General features: G+C 45.0%; 1 protein-coding gene across 2 annotated transcripts; it reads right to left on the reverse strand.

The window, feature by feature from the left end:
* Positions 1-191: 191 nt before the first annotated feature.
* IKBKB (inhibitor of nuclear factor kappa B kinase subunit beta) lies at positions 192-10,759 on the reverse strand. Of its 2 annotated transcripts, none has more exons than XM_058859252.1 (21): positions 10,601-10,759; positions 10,434-10,528; positions 9,590-9,707; positions 8,757-8,826; positions 8,248-8,336; positions 7,687-7,776; positions 7,206-7,330; positions 6,768-6,875; positions 6,302-6,431; positions 5,645-5,839; positions 5,278-5,392; positions 4,799-4,922; positions 4,398-4,549; positions 4,229-4,290; positions 3,679-3,788; positions 3,373-3,422; positions 2,731-2,830; positions 2,397-2,544; positions 2,069-2,196; positions 1,246-1,336; positions 192-719 (listed from the first exon to the last, which is right to left on the reverse strand). In XM_058859252.1, the coding sequence occupies exons 1-21, from the start codon at positions 10,703-10,705 to the stop codon at positions 651-653; spliced, it is 2,274 nt and encodes a 757-aa protein (XP_058715235.1). In that variant the 5' UTR covers positions 10,706-10,759; the 3' UTR covers positions 192-650. The 2 variants fall into 2 exon arrangements, with proteins under 2 accessions (XP_058715235.1, XP_058715234.1); XM_058859251.1 differs by lacking the exon at positions 192-719 and adding an exon at positions 737-1,126.
* Positions 10,760-11,847: the final 1,088 nt, after the last annotated feature.

An 11,847-nucleotide genomic window follows, 5' to 3' on the forward strand; every position in this document is an offset into this window, starting at 1 on the left:
TTAAGTATGGTTAATAGATACTCTGCCAATGCTTTGTTACACGATACCTGTACACTGAAGATTTCCTTCTCCTGTGGTTTCTAGGATAACATTCTTACACCTCTCACATTTTAGAGACCTGCACAGTGAAAGCAGCTTTTTCCACTATAATGTTATTAAGGGCATCAAAAAGAGCAAACCAAAAGTTTACATGTTTTAGATAATTTCGTTCCCACATAGGAAACAAGTATTAGGTAAATACAACCATTACACTTGAAGAAAAAAAGTGCAAATCAGCAAAGTTAAGAAATTAAGTTCACAGTTCATTAGGAATGCAACATCTACCAGTGACTGGCTATACTGTTGTTGTCCATTGTTCATTAGAAAGCCTAAAATGCAGCAAAACAGCCACAGGTGATGCCTAAGGGAAAGATATATCAGGACAGAATATCTGCTGTCTTAAGGCACAATTAAGAACATTTTCCAAGCAGTTAGAACAGGCATTCCCTAATGTATCATTGTGGAAAAGTGTGGACACTAAAAGCTAGGCCATAGGTATAACAGAGCAGTTGGTAACAGTAGAAGGCGGCTGATACTCCCTTCTCAGAGGCAGCAGCTTTTCACAGTTGGCTTCCCAAAGTAGCATGGCTTCAGAGGCAACCAAAGTGATTTTACATCTGGGTTTGTTCTGGACTGTTTGTTTCTTCTACCTGAAACTGCAGCCAGCTCCAGTCTAGAGCCTAAAGAATAAACCAAGTTCAACACTAGCTGAGTTTTCTCTAGAATAAATGAGAAGCATGTTAAGAGTTTTTAAAAATTTACTGTCAACAAGTTGGTCAGTATAATTTCATGATGAGCCACATGACTGCTGTCAAGGAAACACTTCACCTACTTGCACTCTCTTGTAATTTTTAGTATTCTGCATCATTAAATTAAGCATACCTGCCCACCACTGTACTGCCACCCGATCATGCCAAATTTACATGCAGTTTTGCAGTATTTTCATACAAGAGTCAAGTGCTTTGCCCCATCCTTTACTGTTCAGCACAAGTTCCCAGCACATGGCTCCCAGTCTTGGCAAGCAAAGGATGTCAGTCAGCAGATCATGAGGGAACAGGTGCTTCCTATCTGCAGCTCCCGCTTTCCCCTTGTCCAAGAGTAAATTGCAGATTTCAATCAGCTGTATTAATGGTGGCAAAGTTGCACAAGCGCAACTTCGAACCCATGCACTTCCCCCGTCCATTTATAGAAGAATGAATACATTACCAAGAAACTCTGCTCTTGATCCTTCATTGTGTCATGCATCATGTTTTCTAGTTGGCTACAAAGTTTCCGAGATTCCAGCAATAGCTCCTCACTGGAAGGGACAATTATTACACTATTAATTCTATGACAGTGTAAAGAGCTGCTGCCTCTATTGTTAAGAAATATTTCTGGCAGATACGCTGCAGAACACTGAAGTCAGTCAGATCATAGGCTTGTAATTCATACTGCAACTTGAAAAGTTGGTGGCAGCCCCCTGACTTACTGGACAGGGAAAAGGAAATGTATTCCAAGATGGACTGGGTTCTTATGATGAGGAACCATTGCTGTTAGAGAAAAAGCTGAGAACAGCCTATAAACTTAAGGATGGGGGCAACATACAAATAAACAAACCAAAGTCTTTAATTCCAAGTGGCGACCCAGTTCAGTTTAAGCAAGCCAGAACTACACATGCTTGGTTACAGCAGCCTCCTCAATGATGCAGCTCAGCTGCTATGACCATAAAAGACAATGCTTCAACAATTCTTGCTGGCAGAGTACCTCCACGTGAGCTCAACCATCTCAGATTAAAGGAAGAAAACCAAAGAAACACCTTTACTACTGAGGCAGGGAGAAGTGAAGCTATATATGATTCCCCATTTTTCAAAAGGAAGATCTGCTAGCCCCAGGAAGTCTTAACTACTAAGAAAAACAACAGTGCTGACAAAGCAAGCTGAACACAAAGTGTGAAATATGAAAAACCCTGTGTGCCATTATTTCACAAAGCAGGAAGTCTAGCTTTGTAGTGCCGGCATTAGCAGCTGAAGAACACCAGACTTCGCCTCACCTTTTTCTTACAGATTCTGATAAATTGTATGTTCCAGAAGGGACCTGCAGCAGCAGCTGACCTGAGCTACCAAGACGTGATGTGTTCATGCTCTCTGGGCTGCCAGTAACAGGACCACGTACTTTACTCTGAAGAAAACACAGAATATTCAGAGTGCAATTATTTCAACTAGTTTCCAGCAGCTAGGAATGTGAAATAACTGGAACTTGGCTTCAATACTACTTCAAAATAAAGAAAAGAACCACAGGACACTCAATTTACTGTTATTTCAGTAACCTGTGCTACAAACCATATTCTCAGGTTAAAGTGGAGTTTTTATTTTACTTACACAAGCAATTTTCAGCAAGTTCCACAGTTCTTTCTGTCGTTTCTCCTGAAGCCTAACAACAGTTTCCTCATCTTCACTCATCAGATTCATCACTTTCTCCACTCTGGGGAATAATTCCAATGCCTTCTGTTTGCAAACTACAGTTTTACTATTAAAAAAGTAAAAACTAATCAGATCACACGTGGGCCACTGCAGTCGGAGAACATTTCTGAATTCACTTATTTCCTGTAACACTGCAAGATCTCATTAATTGTTATGCATTGAGTTTTAAACCTTCTCTTGCTGGAAGAGAAAATGCCTTCTCTCAACTCTGAATAGAATCTACAAAGCTCACCTGAGCTGAGCATAAATGACTCGAACTTTTTTTTCAAAGGTCTGGATTGCCTGGAGGAGCAGTCGTACTATTTCCTGGCTGTCACCGCTTGTCCTCTGATCTGGAATGAGAGCCAATATTACACAGAAAGGTAGGTTTATAGGAGAGAGTGAGAAGATTCTTAGTGGATTGTTTCCATACTGCTTCAATCCTGAGACATCCAAAATTGAGGATATTCAAGTCTGAGTGGGATGAATTACACTGATTTTTAGCCACCTCCTTCAAAATTTAAAGAACTTGAAAAGGAGAGTTGGGACTGTATCAAAGGAACGGCCATGTCGGACTGTATCAAAGGAACGGCCATGTCTTTCATCCTTCCTACACAGAAGTGGCAGCATATATGTGTGGCAACAGCCTGCTCTGAGAAAAGCTCCAGAGGAGTTTGGAGAACAGCTTACAAAGCACCAAGACAGGAAGGCTGGCCTGGTGTGAAACTGACTCCCTGACTCCCCTCTCAAAAAAAAGGCAAGATCAGGAGAGTCCATATGCTGCTAGTGTCTGGGCAGGCCTAGAAGGCAGGTAATGATCATTGAGAAAACTACTACATCTCCAAAGTTACTATCCACACAAAGAAAGCTGACCTTGAGCTAAAGTGTCTTTTACCTCTTGGCTTCTCTCTCAGTCTTCGGTACAGCTCTCTGGCTTGTTCTTCCCTAGACGGAAGAAGCACAAAAAACCAAAGGATTTCCAAAGAACCAAAATTAAGAACAAATAGTTTGAGACCTCAAATCTTTTCTATACCTGTCTGCCATTTCAGACCAATGACAGATGAGTCAAAAACCATCTTCAGTTAAAGTCCTCCCAGTCCCCCATAATTTGGGTGGAAGAAACAGCCCTTTCATTGTCCTGTAGTGAGTAAGCTTAGCTAGAAATACTCCTGCATCTGAAACTCAAGGTAGTTCAACTCACAAATCCTCCAATGTTCCTCCTTGTTTACGACCTAGTGGGCTTCTCTGCAGGTCCACAATGTCTGTCTGAAGGGCCATCATCCTCTTCACTAACTGGTCCACATCATCCTCCTGAAAGCAGGGTAGAACATAAGCAACAGAACATTCTCAGAGACTCTACCACTCACATTCGTTCTTCCTTTCTCATTCATAGTTTGAAACACACCAGCAAGATGCAAACAGCAGCCTTGGCCAAGACAAATGAGAAATATGAGTCATTTAAATTCAAGGAAATTAGGTCGGTGCTCTTGGATAAAATAACTTCCAAGACATTTCTGGAGTTTCCCCAAGATCTCCCTTTTTACCCTGAACCTTACAACAGAGTGAGCTTCATGTAGTAATGGACAAAAATGGTGCCACACAAACCAAGGTAATGTGAAATCTGGAATCAGTCCAGACACAAGGAGTTTCTATTTAAGGAAGGGACAATGAAGAAAAAGGGGGAGGAGGGGAGAGATAATAAAAACAAGCCTCTTTTTCTTTATGATAGGCAGTTAGATTTAGAAACATACCCGCCCACAAAGTTCCACAGCTTGCTCCATCTCTTTCCAGGCAAACAGCAGCTTCTCAGAAGCTACAGGAATCAAAGAAGAGTGATTGGCTTTCTCAGGTTTACAGAGAAAGGTGTTTTTGTGAAGATAAGAGGCATGAAAAGACCTGTTTTCCAGATGCTATACTCACTAATTCCAAATTCAATCTGCTCTTTATACTTTTCCAGATCGATCTGGATGCTTGTTTTAAAGAAGTCCAGCTTTGCTTTCAGCTGCTGAGAAAGGGAAGCCATAGAATTCTTCATCTTCGAGAGGGTACTATTGTAACGCAACAGATTCATCCTGTATGGACAAGAAAGTCCGATTAGCCTCCGAAACTAAAAATTCAGCAGGCTTCCACTTACATCTGAAGTAGATACTTGAGATAGCAGTGAGGACAAATGTAGTTGTGCTAAAGGGCTCTCAGCATTTCATTAATTGCTTACAGCTCCAATCATGGGCTTTCCCATTCCAACAGGGTCCCATTTCTGTCTTCCCTTTCACCAGTGCACAAAGACAGAGATAAGTATTCTAGAGAAACTGCCACCGTACATGGCTGCTCGCTGCCCCTGCTGAAGCCGGTTACAATCCTCTTTCAGCATCCGGATTGTGTGCCAGATCTGACCCCACACCTTCCGCAACTGGAAAAAGTGGAGATTCTTCTTTGGATCCTGAACTGAAAATGGAGAAGGTGGGGGAAAGGGAAATGTACATATCAACATGAAGCAGGAAAGTTGGGTTATCACAGAACAGACCAACATATTGCTCCTTTGAGGGCATGTTACCACCTGCAAAGCCTACAGCTGAATAAACCTGTGCAGTTCCCCCAGTATATCAAAATCAAACATTCCCTTTTTTCAGTTATGCTGATAAGTTGAATGAATGACAGTCCATTTTACTGCTTCTTCAGTCACAATATGCAAAAGCTCTCTCTACTATTTGTGCATGATACGGACCACAGAACACTGACACCCCTCTCAACACAGACCTGTCCCCCCCCCCATCACATTCATGCCAGAGAAAGTCCTTACGGATGCAGTCAACACTTTCTGGATGAGGACGCAATGCCACTTGAGCCTCATAGGAAACTTTCTTGTTATCAAAGAGGAAGAGAAGGTCTGTGTCTGCAGCTGCGGTATCATTCACCTAGAGGAGACAGAAGACCCAACTAGGTCTTCTCAGGAAAAGCAAGCTTTGGTGACACCATAAACAGAACAGTCCTCCTCAGCCAAACACAGAAGACCAAAGGCAACAGGGTGCCTGTGCTACAATGGCTGTTAGGTCTGTGAGGTTACCATGACAAAAGCATGCCACAACAGCAGGGAGTGGTGTGATCTCAAAGTGAGAGCAGTATATTCTGATTCACTCAAAAGCGAGAAAGGAAGTATCCAGACTCACCTTGCTATCAGCTGTATGTTTAGTGACCAACTTCTGAGAAAACAATGCAAGTCCTGCTTCCTGCAGTAGTTCCTGGTCCTGTTCTGGAATTCCCGTATCTGACTGAATCCTGGCCTTCACACTCTGCAAAGTCTCTTCCTCTGTCACAGGGTAGGTGTGCACAGTTCCGGTAACCATGTTCAAAATGTGAAGCAACTACGAGAGTAGCATGGCATGAGACAGGCTGAAGATTTTGGTCATGTAGCAGAGCACAGATGGAGGGACTGAGACAATGACCACCAACAAACTGTTCAAAGCACTTGGCAGACTCAAGACTGCAGACTTTGCAGCTACTTCCTAACATTACGGCAATGTTCTTGTCCTCCATCAAGTAGGAGAGAGGCTACATGGCAATTAAACGGCTTCAGCTGTAGAATCCTCTATAAGAATATGGAACTAACCATGCAAAGAAACTATTCACTACTCCCAGAAAGCTCAAGGAGTATTTGTCCTCAAAGAAGCAAGAGAAAAGCACCTGTCACTAACTGCCAGGAGACAGTTCTACAAGCTTCTGCCTCACTCTTTCCTCCTGTCTATGGGTCAAGCCTCTCCTCTCATAGGCTACAGGCACCTGCTCTCTGGAAAATTTTTCAGTGTAATACATACCCTATTGCTTACCTTCAAGTTCAAAATGTCATCCAAAGCTTTGAAACACCCATTGGGTCCATATATAGGATCTGTACCTCTCTGCCGTGGGTGCCACATTAACATGAGTTGCAGCCATTTCTCCAGCCTCCCAGACAAAACGCTGAGCAATAAAAACCAGATGAATATCAGAAGATTTAAAAGTGCATTTGCAGCAACCATATCGCCTGTTCTGTGTAGGTAAACTGACAAAACTCCCCCTCCTTCTCCCTCCAACACTCCATCTCTTCCCATCACAAATGCAGCATTTAGAAGGCAGAAACCAAGACTATACAAGTCTGACAAGCAACAATAGTATGTCCTGGGGTGGCAAGACATAGTCTTGCCTGTGTCACGCACTCAATTTACTCACAGATTAACACAGTAAGGCATATAATATAAACTTGGTCTTTTTGCAGAAGAATCAGTTTATCTCAGGACAGCAATTTCTAGTACTCACCTGTTTAGATTGTTTGGGCAGGGCAAACTGCTAGAAAACTTAACTTCTCCGGATAAGTCTTCTGAAACAACAATATCCAGCTCACTCTTCTGACGCACTTTTGTATGCCTAACGTAAGCAAGTACAATGGTGAAATAATTACCTGCCTTTCCCAGCCTGCATGTTAGTAGGCGCTTAAAGCTACTCTTGACACATATAATACAGATGCCACTTTGGTTTCTGTTATCTGCCCTGCAGGAGTCAGCCCTTATCCCATAGAGCAAGTATCAGGAATGCTGAACTTGCTCAGGTTTGTCAAACTCCTGTGAAGGGGGTCAGTTTCCATAAGGGCAAGGAACATAGGGATATTATCATCAGAATCGAGGGACCACAATTCTACTTCCTGTAAACGGAAAGGTCACATAATGCCCACTCATCACCCAAACACGGCTCACTCACCATTGCACTGGCTGCCAGTTGGGTAGGAAAGGTCGAAAGCCTGTAATACACTCAAAGGCAAGCGTGCCAAAGCTCCAGTAATCCACTGTCACAGTATACTTCTGTTGTTCCAGCAGCTCTGGAGCCTGATACAGTTTACATACATGAGACAAAGCCACCCAGCTCTTAGCTTTCTCTATCCCTTAAAATCTCATTAACATTTGTACAAATGATTAAAGACATTACTGAATGCTGCCTCTCATGCACTTTAAGACCCTCTCGGAGTAAGCAGCATAGATTACTGGCACTCCTGCTTATTTATAACAGACGTAGGTAGCAAAAAACCCAATGTCAGCAGAAAAGCAGTCACCTTTGCTAGCTTCAGCACCACAAAGGCATCCCATACCACGCAAGTACTTAATCCCAGCCCAAAGCCTGGTAACAGTAAATTCTATCCCACTAGAAAGCAGTAGCTGCTCTTCTAGGTGAATTCCTTTCTTACCAAGTACTGCAGAGTCCCAACAAAGGATGTGCATAGGCTACCCTGATCCAACTCCTTAGCATAACCAAGGTCAATGATTTTATGTATTAACTGAAACACACAACAGAGAATAAGAACGCTAGACTGAAGTCCTGTTAAAAGCACCTCATACAGCAGAAAGAAAAGGTTCAGCTCTTCAAAGCTATACAGAAAAGGTGCCAGTGAAGAGACAGAAGCAGAAACAGGAGGCTACTGTAGATTCCTAAAACCACAGTGAATTTTAAGGTGTTGTAGCACACTTAGCAGTTATGCGTCTAGCTCCTTCCAATCTTTGGTCAATCAGTACAGCCTGGTTCTTTCCTTAGTAGTTGAAAGTCAAAATGTCAGGTGTTAACAGATGTCTATTACAATGTCTCATCTCAGCTGCACACAGAATATTATTCATCTGACACAGTAACCTGAGACAGGTGTTTTCCAGGGCTGAGTGCTCTTGCAGAGGGACCATGTAACTGCATGAAGCACATGCATATTCCTTGTAAGCTTACCTGTCTGTGCAGGTAGAGACAACTGCTTCCTGCTTACCCTTTGCTCTCCTTGCTGCAGCACAATGTTCTCTGGTTTCAAGTCTCTGTGGATGATCCTGTTCTCATGAAGGTATCTGAGAGCAGAAGCTGAGACACAGAAAAAGCTAGTTGTAAGAGCATAAGTAACAGTACCTAGCACAAGCTCAGTAAGGATTCAGTTCTATCTAGTAATAAGCATGGCCTTCACATCAAACCTTGTACAATCAAATATACAATGAAACAATAAGTGTAAGGGGTAAAGTCAGCACCATAGAACTCTGGACACAAACTGCATTCTCACTCTGGGTTGTTCCCTCACATCCTTCCTGTAAACTGTAGTAATGCTGGCTAGCTTCCAGTAGGCAAGGACCTCCCCAGACTCCCAACACTTTTGGTAGATGAACAAGATGATAAAACATCAATCTAAAATTAAGTCACTAGGGTCACTGCTGTATATTTGAAGAGTGGATTCAGGACTAAAAGGGTTTCTCCACAGCTCAGACAACTGAAGGTACTGCTACCACTTACCAATGTCAGATAACAAGATAAGAATAGCTTCTTCCCGCAAGCCACAGCAATTCTCCAGTTGATTCAGGTACTGCAAGTAAGCAACACAGAATGTAGTCTTTCCTTCCTCTATCCTGTGTGAGGCCCACAGTCCCACGTATTCTCAAGGATGCAAGAAGTTTCAGCAACAGCAATTAAGTTCTCCAGAAGCACAAAACTCTATGGGCTGTGACCTGTGGTAGCAGCAATTACAGCTTCGTGCCTTGGTTTAATTGCATGGGAGGATAAAGGAGCAGGTGAAAGAAGTCACTGTCATCCTATTCTCACCCTTCTATTTGTTCCATCCCTTTGTCATTTCCCCTGTGTCTGACAGTATCAACTCGAATCTGAGACCTAAGGTCTCAGATTCGAATTGATGGACAGATTATGGGCAGATTATAGCAAAGGTCAGAAAAGCCTTAGGATTAGAACTATCGTGTTATTTCTTCCTATGACAAACAGGAGTTAATCACTTTCAGGAAGGGTACAGCCTGCAGATGCCCCCACCCTACAGTGGTCTTGGCCAAACTCACATACTGTTACACATCCCTTACATTTGCCCTCATTCCTTATGTGCAAACTCCTCACAGTGTTACTTGCATCCAAAAAAATACAAGTAGTTTCACAAAGCACTTAATTCTTCAAAAGCCAAACGTACTATCAAGGACAAAGCCACCAACACCTGTTGATGTCATGACTACAATTAGGAACTATCAGGATGTCAAAGCAAAGGTTTTAAGGGAAAACTTCAGTGGAAAACCTGGGATCAGATTAGAAGCTGATCCATTCCTTGGCTATCACCCTAGGGACCTCACCTTTCGGAGGTCTCCACCTTGGCAGTACTCCATGGCCAACAATGGCAAGTCATTTGGTGCTAGCTTCTGCATCCCTTCAGGGACATCACGGGCAGCCACCACATTGGGATGGTTCAGTCTGCGGAACAAAAATTAGGCGACAGAACACATGATGTTCGGCAACTGCTATACAGTTTCATATGCTCATGGTCACCACTCAAAGTCCTACATAGTCACAAATCCTTTTAGAAACTGAATTAGTAGTTCTAAAGGGTTGCATCTTTCACGTATCTAGATTCATTCCAACTCCTGGCATTTCACATGCAAGACTGTGTTTCTTCAATGCACCTACGTGCTACGGATCTGTCTAGAAGGTACAGCAACAAGCCTTGCAAAGGAGTGCAAGGCAGTCTGTTGCCACCGTCCAGAAAAGACCCAAACTACAATCAGACCGCTACCGAAAATCCGACACCCCGCGGGACTGCCCCGGCACAGACGTTAAGTCAGGCAAAGCGGCGGCTAGGTAGCAGTACTGTAGCGCTAAGGGCACGGCAGACGAGTCGAAGACGGCAGTGTGAGACTCAAGATTCTGACGCAGCACAACGCGAAGTTTTCTTACGCGTGACTTTCCACGCACTTGCCGCCGCAGTGGAACGGGCACCTCCCGAAAGGGCATTCCTTGGCGGCCGGCGGCCGACAGCTTCTCCCACCATTTCCCTCAGCGCATCCGTCAGATCGGCGCTCCAGGGCCGTCTCCGCCACGCGTCCCGAGGCACGGACGCGACACAGCGCAGTGACCCCTCCGCCCGGCCCGGCCGCAAGCAGGCACCGGGCTCGGTCCGGCAGCACCGCCGCCCGGCCTCACCTCTTCATGATCTGTATTTCCAGCGCCCAGCGGTCGCGGTTGCGCGGGCTCAGCTCCTGCCGGCACTGCTTGATGGCCACCTGCTCGCCGGTTTCCTGTGGACACAGCAAGGGTTGGGCTGAGCTCGGATCCCGAGCCAGGGCGCCGAGGGCCCGGCCGCGGCCTACCTTGTTGTGCCAGCGGATGACGTTACCGAAACCGCCGGTGCCGAGGCGCTCCCGCATCTCCCAGGGCCCGCAGGTCAGCGCCTGCAGCGCGGGCGGGCGGCTCATGGCGGGCCCGGCTCCGCTCCGCGGCACCGGCGCTTCCGGCTCCGGCGTGAGCGCCCGCCCGCCCTTAAAGGGGACGCGCGGCCGGCGCCCGGCTCGGCCGGGGCCGTCCCGGCGAGGAGTGGGGGAGTCGCCATCGTCGTGGCCGCGATACCGTGTGGAGTCATCGGGTCGCGATGAGAGGAGTGTACTGTACCACAGCTGTAGCTCGTGGACTGTGTCAGTAAAATTGCAGAGTTGCCGTCTTCTTCCTACAGCATCTCCAAAATTCGCCAATCCGGAACGCACCATTTGCGTTTCCCACCGCACCGCCCGAGTCAAGGCGCTATTCTGGGCATTACATCGGGTGTGGGTACTTCTTCGTCTTGGGCTGGCTGGCGTGCGGTGCTTTAATGCCACGGCAAAGACGCACGACAGAACGGGGGTGGAAAGAGCACTCCAAGAGCTACAACTCCAGCCTGCGCTGGACCTGCCAAAGTCACCGGGCACAGAGGATCCCGTCAGGGTGACATGGGCCTGCTGTGGGATGTCATGATTTTACACTTCGTTCTGCTGAAATTATCCCGAGGATCAACTTAAAGAAAAGCCAGTAGATGGTGCTTGAGAGAGCAGACACTTTTATTGCTGGCTTTCCTAAAACATGTTAAGCCCTACGAATGACATCACACTCTGTAGACAGTTATAATAGTCCTTAAGCTGTGAAAATCCAGGAAATAATTTTTGAAATCTCCCCCAATGGCCACTCTTTTGTTAGCATCTTTAATCTAGAAGTCAAATGACTGTTATCTTTAAAAATAAAATAAATTAACCCCTGCTTGCTCAGCAGTGTTCAATCTCAACAACTGGAAGTCCTTTTTGAAAGCAGTCAAATGCAGCTACACTTAAATCAGATTTATGGCAGTAACGTTATCACCAGCACCGTGACTCATGGAGAAATACATTTGATAATCTTGACATAGATCTCCATGCAGAGAAGAGCTAAATATGCAGAGTACCCAGTGTTTCATCTTTACCATCATGCAAAATAACCAGGGTCGTGCTTTCCAAATGAGGACTCCATGCAACTGCTTCCTGAAAATGGAGGTCCCTCACATACTGGTTCTTACATCTTACACTAAATTCTGTCAGGAGCCTGATTGCTAGTG

This window comes from Poecile atricapillus, chromosome 29 (assembly GCF_030490865.1).
Source record: "Poecile atricapillus isolate bPoeAtr1 chromosome 29, bPoeAtr1.hap1, whole genome shotgun sequence".
NCBI lineage: Eukaryota > Metazoa > Chordata > Aves > Passeriformes > Paridae > Poecile > Poecile atricapillus.